We start from the raw sequence: 19622 nt of genomic DNA, 5'->3' as shown, positions 1-19622 counted from the left end.
CAAGCCAATCTCAGGTTGATACCCACTTAATCAGTGTTTAAGTGTTGCACTTTCTACGCAAACGATTGTGAAACAATGTCCTGTCTTCAGATTATAACCACTAACGGGGCCAGCTACATGCTGCTTTCACGGCCCCTAGAAGGTTTGGAAGTCCTTTGACTTTCACAGCTGTTAGTATTTGTATGACTCTACTTAGAAATTCGGAATTATGAATTCATTACTTTTAATTGACAATTTACATTCGTGCTTTTGAGATTGTTTCCCGACTGATTATTTATCCCGATGCAAACAAAAAAGAAAAGAAAATTGTAATTAACATTTTGATGTAGTGATCAGTGTAAGAACGTGTTTTATACAGTACTGTACAAAGGTTTTGAGCCAGAAAAAACAAAAACACATGCAAACATATACAGAATTACAGCATATACAGCAAAAACAGTTTGTTAGGTCAGTGTTTGGTATGACCACATTTATTCTTTCAAGGATAGTTTGCCTGTCATTTCTTTAAGTAGTCTTCGAGAATAGTTCTCAAGGCTGCTTGACTTCTGCCATACTGAAGACAGTTTGAACCAAACATTTCAAAGTCATCACTAAATATGACCGGTTTGCCACTGATTTCCAGCCCAGTGCTTCTGTAACCTTCTGTAACCTGGATTCAGTGAAGAATAGATGCATCAATCAGGTCTCTCAAGGACATGATTTTCAGATAGTGCTCATTTGCTATTTTTTTTAAGCCTGACACACATCAGACCATGCAAAGATATGCCCAGTTTTCTGTTACTAACCATTTGGGAATCACTTTGTTTGAACTCATCTTGAAAAAAAAGAAAAAAGAAAAAATGAAAACAAGACCAGGTTTTAAGAAATAACAAAAAGAATTATTTTATTAATAAGTGAGCAGGGCTACTACAAACTCCTGATGAGAAACATCAGTCCCCAAAAAGCAAGAAACAAAACAAAAACAATTAAACATGATTTTTCCCCCTCATGTTTAATCAAACAAAGGACGGGACTATTTAAAACGGTTTTTTCCCCTCAAGGAGTTTTTGTCAGTGAAAGAAAAATCACACAAGCAGTCTCTCAATGGCCATTTGAACAGACTGGATCTGTGGCTTGAGCTGAGACCCCTCTTTTATAGTGACTGAGGTAGCGATAACGGGGCGCGACACCCCACAGGCCCGGCCCAAGGCCTGCTTGGAGCGGACAAACACGTAGGGGACATTCTTGTCCTCGCACAGCAGCGGCAGGTGGAGGATGATCTCCAGTGGTTCCGCATCGGCAGCCATCACGATAAACTCAGCGATGCCTCTGTTCAGGGTTTTAGTGGCTGGGGAAGAAAGAGAACACCTTAAATACAGCAAGTTTGTTCTTGGAAACACAAAAACAATGCTCAGCATATTACAGGTTACACAAAAAAGTGCCCTTCATTACTGCAGCACCGTTATTCTTGATGTGGCCCAAAACAAAAATACAAGTGTCTGTTTAACACATTTTTCACAAGCACTTAGTAATTCATATAATAAATACACTCGACATTGACTAATCATTAGCCTCCACAGGAAGACACAGCTATGGTGTAAGTTAACAATTATCTGTATAAACAATACTAAAAGTTATTTTCCTTCTCGCAGACATCCCATTCATGCAGAAATCAGAGGCTTGTGACTAAAGCTAGTTGTTTTAAGTGAAGAGAAACCACGTTTCAAACATGCTGGTGTCACCTGGCCACTCAAATCCGTTCATTAACAAATTAAATATTCATTTGCACCGACTGTGTCGCACGGCACGTTGTGTTTACCCACCTTCGTTGGCTCCCTTCCTCAGTTGCTTGTAGTTTGAGGCTTGCTGCACCAGATCCAGGATAGTTTTGGTCAGCGTGGCGTCGGCCAGCGGGTAGGCCTTTGGGTTCACTTGTGCTTCAGTCTGTTCACCACACAGAAACAAAGTAACTCCATGTTAGCCAAGAGAAACCAGTTAACGAAAAAAAAAAAGTCACCAGCACTGTTTCTGGTCACTTCTACTGAATTCTACACTTAATTTACTATGCTCGATGGTAGCTAGCTAGCTACTCTGTTAGCTTGTTCGTTTGAGAAGACACTCACCATGGTGTTTTTGTGCTATTCCGGCCCTCTCGGCGAAATGCTTCACGGAGGACTATTTTAATTCGACTGGCTTCTGAAAGATTGACGACACGATGCAAGATGCGATAACCTGTGATGTATTTTATAGCGGTACAACTCTCTAAGCTCCGTCGCATGCAACGACTCCAAACGTTTGCCACACGTGTGGTGTGAGGCGCATGCGCACTGGCAACGCTGGCGAAATCACAGGAAATGCTTTGGGAGAAAAAAATTGTTAATAAATGTGAAAATACAACGAAACAAGTCACTTTCATTTTTTTTACCAAATAAAAGACGACCTGGAAAGGGGTGACATTTTTTTTTATTGAAAAACAAATACGTTTTAAAATAAATACACGGAAATTATTTATTTTCCCTTCACCTGCTCCCTTCAGAGTTCAGCACATCTGCCCTGTGCCAAAATAGTTTAACCTGGCAGCATTCTTTTCTTTCACAGCAACCCTCCGCGTGTGCTTCTTCACTACATCCATGAACATCCTCTGTGGTTTTCATTTTATCCTCCTGCCTGGCAGCTCCATATTCAACATCCTTTTACATCATTTCAGCATCCCCTATCCCTCCTGTGCGCATGTGCAAACCATCTCTAAACACATTCCTTGTCATTTACATACCGATATTACATACACCTCTTTGTATTTATAATAATATTCATATCAGTGCATTTCATAACTTCGGTGCAAACCATCCAGCTGGCTCTGTCTGGTCCAATGAAAAAATATTTTATTTTATTTTATTTTATTTTATTTTATTTTATTTTATTTTATTTTATTTTATTTTATTATTTTCTCTCATCTCCAGGGCAGCAGAGGGCGCGCGGTCACTGGCTAGGCAGACGCACCGTTTACAAGCGAAGAAAGCGCTGAGGATTCTGGGTAGGGCACTTTGAAGCCAGCCATATTGCTTCATCGTCCTGACCCAAGGCAAGAGGGGCGATGAAGGGGATTCGGGGAATCAGTCAGCTATCGGTGAGGACTCGGGCAATGTGTCCTACGTGTCTGTGTGTCGGAACATTTGTACACCGAGTTGTGGGCTGTGTTTGTTAGACGGTGTCTAAATTCCGGGTCGTGTCCGGGCAGGCTGTGATGAGGAGCAGACGAGGAAGCAGTCAGCTAGGTCTTGTCATGAATGACTCCGAGCATAACCAGCAATAACCTGCTAGTTACATCACGAACACCGCGGATTTTAAGTCGTTGTACACCCAGCTTAATACTGTCTATTCCGTTAATTCAAGTAAGGCTTAGAGAAATCAAACTAGTTGACGTCTGAGCGATGAGAGCTAGCTAGGTTCGTGTTTATGAAGGACCTAGCCGTCGAGTTGCTTAACTTACATTTCCATTTTACTATCTAATTATATCTTCCCCTTTCTTATCTGCAATATTGTGCAATTATTGCAGTTTGGATTTAGCAGTAAACATCAATACTTATGTGTGTTTACTGAGTGAGAACCCTGGCAGCCTGAAATGGTAGATTGTAGCTAGTTTTAAAAAGATGTTCTTACTTTTTCACATTTGTCGTTAAAGGGTAGTAATGTTGTTTGGCATCATTCTGTTGGAAGACACCAAGACCCATATAGAGGTTGTTATTACACTTCAGAGTACATTACAATCTTACAAATCCTTGATACTTTCAAAGATAATTTGGAAAAATTGACCTGCAGATTTAAACCTGGTGATATGCTTAAACAAAATGCAGAACAGAGACTTAAGTGGGCCTTGTCATAAGATTATTTTTTCACCTGTATAATTCTAGCTTCATATTTAGTCACAACATTCAGTTCTTTTAGTACAGGCTGCCCTACTAATGCCATTGATCCCATTATTTTAAAGTTCGTGCTCATATCAGCCAACAGGCCAGCAAAACATTAGTTGTAATGTCCTGCCTTCCTGTGTTCTTTGTTTTTCTTTTCCCCAGACAAGGTTTTATGCAGCCCAGGCTGCCCGTAAGGTGGAGGTCACTGGGTTTCATCCACAGGATGTTCAGGTCAGTGGTTATTGACTTCTTTTTCTTCTCTGCAGAAACGCTTCTATGCGGCTGCCAGAAAAGACCAGTCCCTTGCTCAGCCCCTGGCTGGCCTCAGCCTCTCTCCCAGAGTTGGCCATTCCTACCAGGATGTCCACGTATGTCGGGCAGTGATGAGAATTGTAGTATATATTGGTTATGTTTTAAGCTTTATCTGTTTTTTTTCACCTTGCTGAATATAAAATATTAAGTAATCTAACTAAATGCCCACATTGTCTGAGCTGTATAAATAAAAGCCAAGGAAACCAGTTAACTGAATCACTGCCTATAACTCAGGGTACTAACAACGCTAAAGGACATCTCTATATGTCTCCAGGTGACCAGGCTGCCCAGCGGGCTGGTGATCGCTTCACTGGAGAACTATTCTCCAGCCTCCAAAATTGGAGTCTTCATCAAGGCTGGCTGTCGCTATGAAACCCCTGAAAACCAGGGCGTCACCCACCTCCTCCGGCTGGCCTCCGGTCTGGTATGTAACTTAAAAAAAAATAATAATAACATTTAACTTGAAGTAAGCATTGTCCTCATCAACCTTGGTCCTTTGGTGTTGTTGAAAGACAGAAATGAGTAAAGCTGCAGATGCACCAGAATACAAACCAAATCTTTATTCAGTTTTAGGCAAAAATCTTATTTTGATTAGAAATATAACAGTGTTTACATATTAAAAAGCCTGCACAACTGTTGTTAATAAATGGAGCTTAAGATCACTACTTTTGTAACGGTGTGTAACATTGCCGCATTTCAGTCGACATGTTACTTAACTTTTCTGCCTTTTCAGACAACCAAGGGAGCTTCAGCTTTCAAGATATGCCGTGGTATTGAGGCAGTGGGAGGCAGTCTAAGGTCAGTAACTTAGCCAAAAACAAATAAAAGGTTTTTCTTGTAAACAGTCATTTAATTATTTTTAGGTGTCTAATTTGCATATCTGTGTATTCCTGTGCAGCGTGACTTCATCCAGAGAGAATATGACCTACACCGTCGACTGCTTAAGAGATGACGTGTGAGTCTCTGCATGTCACCTTTGTGTGTGATGAGTGTGTTGATGATTGAGCAATAATAATAATAACGTAATGAAAATGTTTAAAGTACTAGGAGATACTTAAAGAACTTTGTCTCTTTCTGTTTACACACTTTTCCATATTTTGGTGAAATGACTACATTCACTGGAACATATGAATGCTCTGAGATGTGATGTTGCAGGAGTGATAACTTTCTTTTCCCCCCCTTCCTCTATTATTGGTCTCTAGTGACACAGTGATGGAGTATTTGATCAATGTGACAACAGCCCCCGAATTCCGTCCGTGGGAGGTGTCAGACCTCACCCCAAAAGTAAAGGTGGACAAGGCACAAGCTGCACAGAGCGCCCAGATAGGTGGGCCCTTTGTTTCTCTTACAACACTCAGTTTTTTTGAAAGATTTTTAAGGGATCTGTTGTTTTATTATAGAACTACTTAATTCATATTCCCACCTTTGAGCCTGATTAATATTTTAAAAAGCTTCTGGGTTGTTCGATTAATCAATAATTAGCCTGTAGAGCCTAGATACCAAACTGTCATATAGGGACAGTAATGTTCTCTCTGTTTTTTCTTCACCATGAGTGCGTTGCAGCTAACAGTCACCCATCCATCTTTTTTAGGTGTGGTTGAAGGTCTGCATGAAGCTGCCTACAAGAACGCCCTGTGTAACTCCTTGTACTGCCCAGACCACATGATCAACAACATCCACTCTGAGCATGTGAGTATATATTTCTGTTTGTATATTATGAGTACAAAACATACAAACTAAAACAATTATGAATTATTGCAATGTTTGCATTTTTCTCCAGCTGCACCAGTTTGTCCAGAACAATTTCACCAGTGCAAGAATGGCCCTTGTTGGACTTGGTAAGTGTTAGGGTTTAAAGTATTTTCCATATAAAGAAAGAAGTAGCCAGATTTCTGATAAACGATAACAATGCTTACCTTTCTACTAGGCGTTGACCACACTGTGCTGAAGCAAGTGGGAGAGCAGTTCCTCAACATCCGCAGTGGAGCCGGCACCACGGGGGCTAAGGCACAGTATCGTGGAGGTGAGGCGAGCTGGCTGAGAGGGGGAAGGAAAAGAAAAAATAAAGGATTTAAGCAAATTTTGAATGAATGATTCCAACCTGAGAAATTGATCGACCTTGCAGACTTCCCTGTCTCATGACCTCGTGCCTCTTTCCAGGTGAGATTCGCCTGCCCAGCACCAGCAGTCTGGTCCATTCAGCCGTGGTGAGCCAGTCAGCAGCAGCAGGCACCAGCGAGGCTCTGGCCTTCAGTGTGCTGCAGCATTTACTGGGAGCTGGGCCGCACGTCAAGAGAGGAGCAGGCGTCGCCAGTAAACTGGTCCAGGGTGTTTCCAAGGCAACAGCAGACCCCTTTGATGTGAGTGCCTTTCAGTTTTGTAAGATAAATTGTAAATAAGCCATACGCCTACAGAGCAGTGTGTCTGCACATTAACCACAAAAACACAATCCAGCTTTATTCTAATTCAGTCTTTGTCTCCCACACCAGGTCACTGCTTTCAATACAAGCTACTCTGACTCTGGCCTGTTTGGGGTCTACACCATCTCTCAGGCTGCAGCTGCTGGTGATGTGAGTATGCCCCCTAGTCTTGAAAATCAATTTTTTTTTTCTTTTCCCCCCAAATGAAACTGCTATTGAGAGCACTGTTTCACTCTTCCCTGCAGGTGATCAAGGCTGCTCTTGCCCAGGTGAAGGCTGTTGCTGACGGTGGAGTCACAGCTGCTGACCTCACTCGAGCAAAGTGAGTCAGACAGACAGAAACGGAATGAGAGAGACCTGAGAGAATGTACCTCTGACATAAAATCTACATTTTCTGCTATTTGGCTATAGAAACGCTAAATAAAAATATGTTAAATTTTCAGGTTTAGGTTAATGAAAGATAAATCTAGTGATAAATAATGCTGATAGATTCATCGGTATATACAGTAATTAAAATTAGCTTCTTTTTTAGTTTTTCAAGGCAGGAAAAATATGAAAGAGGCCAGTGGCCTGTATAAAAGAAAGATGTTACACGTGCATCGGATTGTGTTATGTAATTTTAAAAATCCTTTAAACACGCTGCAGTAGAGAGAAGCATCTCATTTTTACTGGCATTGTATGATTTATCTACCTTCAGGAAGTGAGATCAGGCTTCTCCCACAGCTTGTGATTTCTGTTTTTTGTACAGCTGCCACTTGTTGCCTTTTTTGTGGCGTAATTGTTGATCCAGAGCTAGGAAATGATTTGGACATTAATCTCAGTTATGAATTTGGCTTCCAAGTGTTCACTACCAAATGCATCCTTTCATTTGCAATGGTGCATTTTCAACCCTCCCTAAAAGCTCAAACCCACCTGATGTTTAGAGCCTTTAAGGAACAGTCTCTGTCTTGGGTCTATTTGATGAGTCTGTGGAAGGGTTCTGGTGGCCTGCAATTACTTTTAATTTGACTCGGGGTGTGTCACAGTCTGCTTTTGGTAGCACGTAATAGCTGACTGATGGCTTCACCTCTCTGTCACTGGCCCCACTGAAGCATGCAGGTCCACTGCCACTTGGGCCTTTCTTCACACCTGTCTGCAGCTGCAGTCGTCCCCTGGTGTAGGCAGGCCAGCTGGACCCAGCAGCTGCCCTTGCCAGACTGGTTTCATGTTCAAAACACCCCCTAATTAGGACCTGACTCACTACTGGATGAAGCTCTGCCCTCCACCACCTCCATATTTCTTTTTTTTTTTTACTCATTCCTGTATTTTTTTTTAAAAAGTTGAATATCATTTGCAGATAAATAAGATTCCTTATTAGAAAACTTACAAAAAGTTTTAAACTATGCTAACTGCATAATGTTTAATGCATTCCACTCCTCGTTTCTTTCTGCAGGGCTCAGCTTAAGTGCCACTACCTGATGTCTCTGGAAACCTCAGAGGGTTTGCTGGAAGCCATGGGCAGTCAGGCTCTGACTGATGCATCCTACCAATCCCCCGAAGAAATCTCCAAAAAAATTGACAACATTTCCTTGACTGATGTTGCTAATGTAAGACTTTGGGGGTTTTTTTGTCTGTGCTTTGTCATAGTGTAAAAGTGGCATGTAAACTTAGCTCTTCTTTTTTTTTTTCCAGGCTGCCAAAACATTCGTATCTGGAAAGAAGACCATGGCATCCAGTGGCAATCTTGTAAAAACACCCTTCGTGGATGAGATCTAAATCCCACCCTCATCACCACACACTCAACCTTGATTGACAGCAAAGCAGAATTTGTTTCTTCTACATTTGAACAACAAAAAAAAAGGATTATTTTACAATGGTGTTCTCCTCAGACATTTGTTGTAACAACACTGGGTATTTATAGGTGTTAAAACAGTATACTTTCAGGTGATGCTGCTCTGGTGCATCACACTCATGTGTCCACATTAACTGTATAGCTGATGTAAAATAAGGAATAAATTCTATCTACCACACTGAGTTTAAGGTCACTGGTGTCTTGAATAAAATTTTGAGTTGGTGGAAGTTGATCCAATCAGACTTTACTTTACTTGATCTGATAATAACCTAGTGTGGCTGCATGCTTTCAGGGATGGGGCTTTAGTCCCCACCGTTTGTGTCCAGGAAATTATTACCACCTACGTAAATCTGCACGATGCAAAAAACAAAAAAAAAAGGTGCGAGAGTTTACGGCTTTTCTCGCGAGAGTGACGGGCGTGGAGACGGGAGGGTAGAGGTAGGCTGTCTAGATTTGAGTTTGTCTTCCTCTGAGAAAGCAGGGTCATTTTGCGAGGAAAGCAGGCGTTCAGTGAGAAGTAAGAAAGCTGGATGTGTGAACGTGTGGGGGGGTGAAGCTCCGGAAAGCCGCTTTAATGTGAGCATGGGCGGCGTTTTCCGCCTGTGGTCTTCCCGAGGTAGGAAACAGCTTCCATATGTGGGGAGAGAGATCGGACTGTTCATGCAAACTCAGGCACCAAGTCCAGTGCATGCATAAAACAGCATTTTATTCTTTAAATATAATCTCCACTCGTGTTTTCCACACGAATATCACCGAGATGCGGTGGAGCGTCCGGAACGACCCGTGACCCCCTGCAGCGACACTTCCCTCCTGGGCCAGCAGGTCGGGTCAGGCAGTCCACTTTAGGAGGAACAACAAAGAGAAATCACCCCATGCATGGACATCAAACCACCGGGGATTAAATACAATGTGAAGAGAGGGCGTGGATGAGGCACAGGCCAAATTCCACAGTGATGGGACACGACATGTGGGTTTAGGTCACTTCTTGATGCCCCGTCTCCCTCGGTCCCTCCTTTTGTGTTCACCGACATGGATAAACTCACGGTGATATCAGGATGTCTCTTTCTAGCTGCGGACATCTTCGCTATCGCCAGCGTTGCCAACCCGGACTGGATCAACATCGGAGAATCTGGCGGTAGGTTGCGGACAATCCGATCGTCTCCAGCACTGTGTTTTGTTTTTTGTGCTTTGCATGTGGGGGAGGTCGGGGTGACACAGGAAAAGGAAATCTACCAACAACCACATGAGATGAAAAAGTTTACCCACTGTAGAAAAATAAGCAGACAGCAGAACAATTGTGGAAGATTGCACTCTTAATTCTGTCTTCTTATTTAAAAAAAAAAAAGGGTGCTCATACTCATCTCAATAACAACCAGCTGCACACACTGTTGCACTATTTAGGTATGCAGGGCTTTCCTGTTTGTTTCAAGGGATAAAAGTCTTTGAGAAGCACATGGCCTGATGCCACAACCACCATGCTTTACTGTAGGAGGGCATCACCTGGCTTAACCTTGCATGATGGGTGCAGTTTTTGTCTCTTACACTGGAGAATCTTTTTTTTTTTCTCCACCTATCGGAGTCCTTTAAATACCATTTGGCATGCTGTCAGCTGTTGTCACACATGCAGTGCATCCCTGAACTTTGGAAGGTCACGGTTCTGCACTGTTTTCTATTATTAAGATGAAAATAGTCCAATAAGTTCATAGCATGAGATCACAAGACCTGACTTCTTCACCTTCTACCCTGGCAGCACCCTCACCTAAATCAGAATATTTCCAGAACATGCAAAAAGTGGCCTTTTTCTTGCGCTATTCAGCACGTGAGAAAGAACAACAGGGAACTCAAGTGTCTTCCTTTTGCTGCCCCACCATTAAGACTTGTTTCATGGACTACTGCTGAGATGGCTGTTCTTCCTCCAGGTTATTGTGGCTCTACCGGGGATCCTAAAGCTCCATTATGGTGACCACTCTTTGATAAGGATCGACTCAATCTGTTGGTCACTTTGGTCATCTGCTAGTTTCACAGTTACTGAGGTCATGGTGTTTGTGGAAACACAGTTTCTCTGACCTGTTTCACCAACGTCACACTGTGGATGTCTACAGAGTTACTTGGACTTTGGTGTTGTCCTTATAGATGTGTTTTACAAACTATGTCCAGTCCATTCAGTTTGCTGACAGTAGAGTCCTGCCACGGTTTTGACACATAAGGATAATTTAAAGCAGATAATGTGTAGTTGGCCTCCGTTTGTCATAGGCTTGCAGCAAAGGCACCAAACCCTTCCAAATGATAGATTAATACTTTTGCAAAAAGTCAATTAAAATGCATACACTTTGTTGTTACAGGTAACTAAATGTACACTGGAGGACAAAAAATATATATATTTTAAATGATTATACAATTTAAGAGTATGGTTTGCTCAGTTTGGTTTGCTCAGCTGTTTCTTTGTATAAAATTAGATGATTAGTGGTTTTTGGTAAGCGCGCGCTACAGCTGAAGATGTAGTTTCAGCCTTCCTGGTTATCTGGTTATTGCAGTAAAGTAATACACAGATGCAACATCCAAAGCTAAACATTGACTAAAACTGGCACAAACGACAGACGGTCCCACTGCTGTGTGTGTGCGCACAGCTGCACGAGGCTCTTGTCACCTCCATCAAAATGCTACAGAGGAGCAGAGACAAGGATATAACAGCCGTACTGAGTGGTCATTACAGGATTGAATTTGTTCTTTAAAAAAAAAAATGGTTTCAGCTGCTCATTGAGGATATAAGAAGCGGTTATTTTTGCATGATTAAATGAGAAACGGCTAAATGTTTTCTTTTACAAAATGCGATAGTCGTAAACGAACTGAAGCTCAGAAAGAGCTCACATTGTGAAGCTTTTATCTCCCGTTCCTCAAAATAAATAATAGTGTGAAATGACTGTAGTAAAAGCCTTGTGTGCCTGTCTAATTAGCTGGATGGTAATTACCTGAAGGCAGGAAGTGCTGTGTGGGACTGAGGATGTTTGACTTTTAATTGGACCTCTTGGGAAAGTAATTTTTTCCACCCGGACAATTAAGTTCTACATGCTCAGTTCTGACATAATTCATTTTAGCCGTGTGTCTCAGTGCAGTAGCTTCTTCCTCAAACTGATAAATATATATCGTATTGTGTAAAACAAACTCTAATCCTCATTTAGGTGATTCAGTTTGAAATAATCCTTATTTTTCTTACTTCTTATAGATACAGGGACACCATATATCCATATTTTATTAAATTACTACTGCAATCACTCTCAGAGAGATTGTCAAAGGTTTTTAAATATGTCAATGAGTGCAACTCGAGAGGATTCGACTTGTTCCAGCTGGTTGTATTTTGGTTAATTCCAACAGAAAAGGAAGGCTGAGCTCAAATGTAATAGTTACATGTGAATTTCTGTCTATGTAGACAGCAACAGATATGTGATTTTCAATGATTTATCGCAGTTAATTGCTGTATTATCAGAAACAGACTGCATGTAATTGCCAACTTGGCCCCATTTAATTGCAGACTGATGGCAGACTGACTGTTTTATGAGAACATCTGTGGCAGGTTTTAGTGACAGTGTTGGTGTGCTTGATAGTCTTATTTTGCAGCAAAAAAATAACTGTGAGAGTGAGAGAACCTTATCTTATTGGATAAAACCGATATTGACAACGTTCAACTTTGAAGACGTAATTTGCCATTGAAAAAAGGGGATGCATCACCATATGTGTTATTGTAGTATTGAGCTTGTCATAGAATGGTAGAAGTCGGAATAATATCGTATCATGGGATGTCTGGTGATTCCCAGCTCTAGTCTACATGTATGACTGAACATTTGTGAACATTCCGAAGACTTCAAGTACAATTGATGCCAAAACGTGCTCGAGACGGAAATCCTCAGCCACCACAGGGTAAAATGGCACATCAGATGTTAAGTGCCTGAGTTTAAGTGCTTTTTATATGACGTCCATTTGCCTTGCAACGCATGACAGTTCGCCATCCTTTCAATTGTGTTCGCTTTTAAGGTGTTGATTTTCTTAGTTAGGTTATTGACTGCGTACTTGCTGAAAATCTAGCTTGTTTCCTTTCGGTAAATGAAAGGTTACTTGTGAAGTTCTTTCTCCAGTTTCCTGTAGACAGCTGATTGCGTTTAGTGACCCAAACAAGCTGTAATCAGAATGTTGCATTTCTGTTCCCGGTCTGTTCGGATGAGCAGATGTTTGTCCCTCAGGGCAAAAGCTTTCAGAGTTTGGATGATTGTGTGAATGTGTAGCCACAGCAGACTTGATTTTTGGATCATTAGGGCAGTTTCCAGGGAAATGGATCCACCATTTGCACTTTCCTCCACCCTGTGGTAAGAACAGGATGTCCTGTGGAAATGGGGTCTAGGTCAGCCTGCAGGGGGATCTGATTCAGGCCTGATGTTTCCTTCAGCCGGCCGTTCTATCATTACCCCAACATTAGGATCTTTTTTAATATGCATGGTCTAAAGTGTTCAATTCTTTTTATGTGAAGCGGCTTTTTGTGCCGTACTTGTCTCGTGGGTGGATCGGGGATAAAAACCACATGTGCATTTACAAATACTTAACAGTTAAATCTAAATTGACAGGGGCTTGATTGCTGTAAGTACCAGATGTTTATTCAAATGCGGTTTATTGTATTTAATTCCCTGCCAAATTAAAAGATGTTTCAGTGCTTCACTGTTTTTTCCTTCTCTCTTTGTTATGCGGTTTGCTTATAATCACGTTAAGTGTGTTAATACTACACTCATTGGGTCGAAATTACCTTGATCGCATTGCTAAATGCTAAAAATTCATACAGCTTCTCTTCTAAAGATAATTCAGGGAAAGAAAGAAAACAGAGCGAGGCGAGTGAACAAATGACAGTGTGGGAGGATTTTATTTAGCATTTTTTTTTTCCCGTTCTCAGTGCGTGCACTGGTTTGCTTGGAGTCTTATCTTGTTGGCGTGGATGCAAAGTTGAGCAGATGCAGTCTCTGTTGGGTTCCAAGTGCAGACAGAAGCCCTCCTACCTGATATCACAGCACCCACCAGGCCTCTGGGAGACAGGAGGCCATCAGATGACTCGCGCCACTAATCTCTTCATTTCCGTTGCTCTCTCTGTGCATGATGCTTTGCCGTTTTGTGCCAGAACTCCTGACCTGTTTGATATCATACTGCTGCTGGTGTTCCACCGATCAACCAGTTTTTCATAACAGCAGGTTCATGGGTACCCTGTGGACTATGAAGGGGATGGGAGAAAGACTCCTGCAGGGTCATCATGTCAACACAGTGTCTTTGTACAGCATTAAACACTACTCACAGTAGACGTGAAGCTTAAAGTACAGGGAAGAGTCTATCAGTCACATACTGACTATTTAGCCACACTAACTACATGTGGATTGTGTGTGTTTGTGGCACAGACTGTAAATAAAAGATGTCTCCTCCATTTCTTCACCGACCTGATGTAAATGAGAAAGTGAGGCCGCTGCATGCTGCCCGCCGCAAGGCATACTCTGCTTTGTCGTGCTTTTTGTCTCTAATGTGGGACAGAATGTAAAAAATGAACATTACGTTGCACTCAGTAAACCTTGAAACTAGTGATAAAAATCATAAACTCCTCTAGACGGTGTTTACTGAGGTCTTAGATCAAATGAGCATACAGTAATCAGAAAGCTGCCCCCTTCTGGTCATTAGAAATAGTGCAGGTTTAAGGTCCTTCACCATTGGCTTAACTTTCTCAACCTGAAAGCTCATCGTCTATTTAAAGTCTATGGTTTGTGTTACAGAAATAACCCCACAGCTGTGATGTCATTTCTTTCCGTTGTTACTGATTGGTCGATAAAAACAAAGTAATGTTATATTTTTCCAGCTACAAAGGGGAAAGAAACACAAATACATAAGTCTGTTAAGGGAAATAACAAAAGCTGTTGTGGCTAAACTGGGCGTGTCCTGCTAGCAGAAAACAAACCTGGAAGTTTCAGAGGATAAGCACAAACAACAGTAGAGAAGTCTTTTTGTGTTTTGAGGTTTTTAGGGCCAAGTACAATAAAGTGAGTATTGTCTGCATCTAGAAGTATAAAAACTGTGGGTCATCCAGGCTTCTAAGTAAAAGTTTTAGTTTAACTCATTTCTTTCATCTTTCATAGATGAATATATCTGCACCATGGAAACATATATAAAGTGATAAGTATTGGGGTCTAAATGACCTTTAATTTCAGTGAGCACCAAGACATAAAACGAGTCAGTGTTTATTAAAAAGATGCTGAATTAGCCCCAGCATAAAGTTTTAAATAACTCCGTTTTGCCCCCTAGAAGTTGTACTTCTACCACCATCTTTTCTGTGGAGGAAATGGCCCTGATCGTATCCCATGTTGCCCTCTAATAATATTTTTGGTAGTGGTCCTAGAACAGATCCCTGTGGAACTCTGACTTTTATGTGAAGGGATCAGTGTAAATAAGTCTATGACAGCACAATTGTAAATAGTGTAATTAGTAAAAAAGTGTGATTAGTATGCAGCACTGAAGTCTAACAGGCCAACAGATGAGAACAATGTCTAATAGCAGTGAAGTGATATACTGACTGAAACTCTCCAACGATCCATTCTCATGCATTTAGTCACATTTCCTTTGCAGCAGCAGGCTTTCTTACCTGTCTCACATCTCCTATTAGTAGAGAAGAGATCTTATGATTCATACTGTACCAATGACAAGATTTATCCTTTATTTCAAAAGGTTTTTTTGGAGTACCTTTACCCATCATTCTTTGGTGAAAATGTATGGAACCAGCACTGCTTTGATGAAAAACCTGAATCGATATTCACCTTGATTGACCTGAAATAATCAATACCTCTTCATGTGTAATCAACATGCTCTATAGAGATCATTGTGTATGCCACACAATGATGTTTGCTTATTTTTTGTCTTGGTGTGGTTTTCTCTGTAGTTTGTCTGTTTGTTTGATTTTACGGCTTTGTTGATGGATGCAACATCACAAACCTCATTTTTCTCTTCCTCATCTACCTTCCTTCCGCCCCCCAGGCTCTTTGACTTTGGGTCTCGTCCGGCAGTGCCAGACCATCCATGGCCGAGATCGGACCTGCACCCCCCCACGGCTGCCGGGAGAATGGATCACCGTGCTGCTCTTCATCATCCTGGGCATCATCTCCCTTACAGTCACCTGCGGTCTTGTTGTGATGTCACACTGGCACCGAGAGGCCAGCAGATACGCCCGTTGGATCGCCTTCACGGGGAGTACGTATCCACTGCCACATTTTTCACTCAATCAAAAAATGTGCTCAAATAATCTTTTTCGGTTTCACCTGCAAGCGTGGCTCTGGGATGTGTTTACAGGCCTGTGGTTACTCACAGCGGGGATTGTAAAAGGACTTTTTCTCTTTCTGCAAATGACTGGTTTAGGTGCTCCAGCTAAACTGGAACTTCCTGAGATATGCAGTGCAGCTGTGTGCTAATGGATGTAAAGTACCAAACCAAAATTATAAAATAAATTGAGATAAAACCTGTGAAATAAACTTCAGTTACCTCTGCATCAGAATTATTTTCACTGTAGGAAAGCTCTGGTAATCATGAAAACATAAAAATATATATATAAGGAGCTCTGTTTAATAGTGGCTAGTTTTTATTTTCTTAGAAAAGAGACATAATTAGTCTGCATTAGAGAGTATCGTATTACTTTAAATGTTTAAAAGAAATGCATTCAGGTTAATAACAGCTGGTCAGTGTTTTGGTAAGTGGACTGGTGCTTATATAGTGCTTTTCTACTCTTGTACAGCACTTAGAGCATTCACACACATATTCATACAAGTGCATTGTTTTACATCTAATGCTTTTAATCTAACATTCACACACTGACACTCCGATAGACGAACCAGGGGCAATCTGATCAGAAGCTTGGCCAAAGATGCTTTAAAATGCATTCTGGGGGAGCCAGGAATCGAACCACTGACCTTCTGATAAGTAGATGATGCACTCTACCTCCTAAGTGACACCTGAGACCCCAAGATTAACTCCATCACTGACTCCACCATCTCAACAGCCAGAACGGCCCACTGTGCAGGCTGCAACTGTCTTCAAAGCGGCTTTGGTGAATCAAAACTGCAGTAAAATGGAGTTTGTATGCGGTCAATTTGGAATTGAATGGGGTCAAGTTGGCTTTTACATGCAATCTGTTTATGATCATATTCAACTGTGGAAATTGTTGCATACTTATAAATTCACCTTAACTACTTACAATCCAGCCAGCACCCATAGATTTGAAACTCCAGGAATTTCTCCACAATTAGTGACATAACTGTTGCACGATGGGGATTTAACCATCCTGCAACACAGGCTTTTCTATAAGATCACAGTGGGTTACAAGCACTTGTTGCGTTAAGTCCCTTATTGCAAAGAGACACATCACGGGTTGCACACTAACTCAGACTGATTGCAAGGTGTCGGCAATTTGTCTCCGTTTATAAATTAGACGGCGATTTTTTGCAAACCTTGGAGTTGTTGGACACTCAACCGTTGTGCAATCAGCGGTCGATGCAACTTGGTCACTTGCAAAAATATTTTTGGGCTGCTGTCCTGTTTTTACTCTGGTATGACTGAGCGATTAGGTCTGCAACAGAATCATTGGTGCTGATGCTTCTCTATCCTTGTATTTTCTCATTGCAGTGATCCTGTTCTGTATGGCTGCGTTCATTTTCCCAATTGGATTCTACATCAACGAGGTTGGAGGACAGCCATATAAGCTGCCCAACAACACAGTGGTGGGCTCCTCCTACGTACTCTTCATTCTGTCTATATTCTTCACCATAGTGGGACTGCTGTTTGCCGGGAAGGTGTGCCTGCCTGGCTGACAAACTCACATTCTCTTTTTAAACGCATAAAAAATCCGCCACCACTGGAAGCCAACGTCGTCAGAGCGAACTCTTCTGCGGCAGAGCTGGAAGCGTCGCTGAAAGCTGAGAAGTACCTGTCTTTCCCTCGCCGACGAATTGTCGCAACCGGAGCCAAAACCGCTGCGGTCCATCTGTGCATGTGTTTGTTCAGAGGCCGAGCAGGTGCAGGGAGCTCTGAAACGGCCCTCGTTGTCTTCCTTCCTGAACAAGAAGCAGGGCAGTGAAAAGAAAACAGATTATAAAATGGCAAAAGTGACATGTGAGCTTTTGAGGAATTTAAGAGGGTCATTGTAAACGTCTGAGCTGTCATCCTAAAAATTCACGACAGGCGACGGAGAGCTGTTGTCCTTCTCATCTGAACCATCAGGGACGATTTGCACACTGATGTTATTTCGACATGTCAGGCCTGATAGCAGTCTGAGGCCCTGATATTGGCCAGTCAACCTCTGTATGATGTCTGTTCTTCCCCCAAGCACTGCTACAAAATAATATAAGCTGCATTACTTTTATTTATATGATAGATTTGGAAGTGTATGTTTTAAAAGGCCAGCTTCTCTGCCAGTGCTATGTGGAGTGGATCATATTGCCTGGAGGATGGTTTACTGTAATGGAATAAATATAAAGTTCATGATACAAGAAGTCATAAAATGCTATTTCTGAGTGGAATGTAAAATGGGCTATTAGCAACAGCTGCCTAAAGTTTGTAATGCTTTACTCTGTGAAACGTGTCTGCACTGAAGGAAGAGGAGCTGTCGAAAGATGTCAGAGTTTTAAGCTTTTAACATTGTGAATAATCAGTGAGGAAAAGGTCAAGCCTGTTGTGGTTCTGTTAGTTTTACTAATCTTATTGATGTAGTAAACTGATTTTTCACCTTTTTTTTTAAATAGAATATTTTATGGATTAAACACAGTGCAAAGAATGATTGAGTCATTGACTTGTTTTATTCGTTTGTAATGCTGATGCCTGTGTGTGTGTCTGTGCCATTTTTTTTCAAATCACTGATGTTTGTAATTGCTCATGGAAGGTGTCATCTCATTAAAATCAAGACACGGGAATACCCATTCCCTTTTTTTTTTCATGCTTTTTCTCAAAGTAATGCTGCGTACATCTATGATGTTTGAACCACACACAGTGTCTGCAGTAAGAGCAATCAAGGTCACACTTGAAGTTGTAGTATGTGTTTATACAATTGTCCTCAATGTCAACCATTACCATACTAAATATCTACACTCAACACTTTGTTAGGTACACTCTCATTCAACTGCGGACTAATCTAGCCAATCATGTGGGAGCAATTCTGTGCATTTGGACATATAGATGTCGTTCAGGCAGACTGCTTCAAGATGGAGAACAGTAACTCACAAATAACCACTCATTACAATCAAGATATGAGGAACAGCTCAATTCAGTTCTGTTCTATTTATATACCGCTAATTCACAATAATAGTCCCCTCAATGTATATTTATTGTAAGATAAAGACCCTAAAATATTAGAGAGAAACCCCCAACAATCACAGGACCCCCTTTGAGCAACTCGGTGACAGTGGGAAGGTAAAACTCCCTGGCAGGAAGAAACCTCCGGGGGAACCAAGCTCAGGGAGGGGCAGCGATCTGCCGTGACCAGTTGGGGTGTGATGACAAAAGGCAAACTATAGAAGACAGAGCCAGAGTTCAATAATTGCTCATGATTTAATACAAAATGGTGTAAAAAGACACAAAGTAAAAAGAGGTGAAGGGCTATTGCTGCATAACTAACAGAGGATTCAGGTTCACCTGATCCAGGCCTAACAATCAACATCATCAAAAAAGTTTTAAGTCTAATCTTAAAAATAGAAAGTGTTTGTATCCCAAATCCAAACTGGGAGCTGGTTCCATGGAAGAGGGTCCCATTCTACTTCTAAATATCCTTGGGACTACAACTAAGCCTGCAGTCTGAGAGCAAAGTGCTCTGTTCAGATAATACGGTACTATGAGGTATTTAACATTTAATTAGATTTTGTATGTTTGGAGAAAGATTTTTAAAAATCTGAATTTAACAGGGAATCAAAAAAAAGAGAAGCTTACCATGGTAACATGGAAACACGCACCATTCAAGTTCCAGTTAGTCCTCTTGCAGGAGTGTTCTGGATGAAATGAAGACTTTTCAGGGAGCATTTAGAGTAACTAGGTAACAATGACTTACAATAGTCCAGCCTTAAAGTAACAAATGCATCATCTAGTTTTTCAGCATCACTGTGAGACAATAACCTTGTGGAACCT

General features: G+C 41.4%; 3 protein-coding genes across 4 annotated transcripts; 2 read left to right on the top strand and 1 right to left on the bottom strand.

Moving 5' to 3' along the window:
• Positions 1-856: 856 nt before the first annotated feature.
• LOC100708852 (small nuclear ribonucleoprotein 13) lies at positions 857-2333 on the bottom strand. Its single transcript, XM_003438731.5, has 3 exons — positions 2103-2333; positions 1803-1923; positions 857-1327 (listed from the first exon to the last, which is right to left on the bottom strand). Exons 1-3 carry the CDS (start codon positions 2103-2105, stop codon positions 1065-1067), a joined length of 387 nt encoding a protein of 128 aa, XP_003438779.1. The 5' UTR covers positions 2106-2333; the 3' UTR covers positions 857-1064.
• Positions 2334-2951: 618 nt separating this feature from the next.
• Positions 2952-8631, top strand: uqcrc2b (ubiquinol-cytochrome c reductase core protein 2b). Of its 2 annotated transcripts, none has more exons than XM_003438732.5 (14): positions 2952-3106; positions 4053-4121; positions 4477-4626; positions 4936-5000; positions 5101-5157; positions 5405-5529; positions 5794-5891; positions 5983-6040; positions 6130-6225; positions 6363-6562; positions 6692-6772; positions 6868-6944; positions 8055-8208; positions 8294-8631. In XM_003438732.5, exons 1-14 carry the CDS (start codon positions 3074-3076, stop codon positions 8375-8377), a joined length of 1347 nt encoding a protein of 448 aa, XP_003438780.1. In that variant the 5' UTR covers positions 2952-3073; the 3' UTR covers positions 8378-8631. The 2 variants fall into 2 exon arrangements, with proteins under 2 accessions (XP_003438780.1, XP_005448205.1); XM_005448148.3 differs by lacking the exon at positions 4053-4121 and adding an exon at positions 4157-4258 and having other exon boundaries at positions 2990-3106.
• A 155-nt stretch (positions 8632-8786) lies between these two features.
• Positions 8787-18424, top strand: LOC100709393 (uncharacterized protein C16orf52 homolog B). The gene is made up of 3 exons (XM_003438733.5): positions 8787-9588; positions 15498-15710; positions 17136-18424. The coding sequence occupies exons 1-3, from the start codon at positions 9483-9485 to the stop codon at positions 17318-17320; spliced, it is 504 nt and encodes a 167-aa protein (XP_003438781.1). The 5' UTR covers positions 8787-9482; the 3' UTR covers positions 17321-18424.
• Positions 18425-19622: the final 1198 nt, after the last annotated feature.

Source organism: Oreochromis niloticus, linkage group LG8, assembly GCF_001858045.2.
Source record: "Oreochromis niloticus isolate F11D_XX linkage group LG8, O_niloticus_UMD_NMBU, whole genome shotgun sequence".
Taxonomy (NCBI): Eukaryota; Metazoa; Chordata; class Actinopteri; order Cichliformes; family Cichlidae; genus Oreochromis; species Oreochromis niloticus.
This window is presented reverse-complemented; position numbering and strand designations above follow the sequence as displayed.

Coding starts and splice junctions, on each gene's coding strand:
- LOC100708852 (XM_003438731.5), bottom strand. Junction 1,328..1,802: donor GAGGAAGGGAGCCAACGAAG/GTGGGTAAACAC, acceptor TTTCTTCCCCAG/CCACTAAAACCCTGAACAGA.
- uqcrc2b (XM_005448148.3), top strand. CDS start 3,074: ATGAAGGGGATTCGGGGAATCAGTCAGCTATCG. Junction 6,226..6,362: donor TAAGGCACAGTATCGTGGAG/GTGAGGCGAGCT, acceptor GCCTCTTTCCAG/GTGAGATTCGCCTGCCCAGC. Junction 6,563..6,691: donor CAACAGCAGACCCCTTTGAT/GTGAGTGCCTTT, acceptor CTCCCACACCAG/GTCACTGCTTTCAATACAAG.
- LOC100709393 (XM_003438733.5), top strand. CDS start 9,483: ATGGATAAACTCACGGTGATATCAGGATGTCTCTTTCTAGCTGCGGAC. Junction 9,589..15,497: donor CAACATCGGAGAATCTGGCG/GTAGGTTGCGGA, acceptor TCCGCCCCCCAG/GCTCTTTGACTTTGGGTCTC. Junction 15,711..17,135: donor TTGGATCGCCTTCACGGGGA/GTACGTATCCAC, acceptor TTCTCATTGCAG/TGATCCTGTTCTGTATGGCT.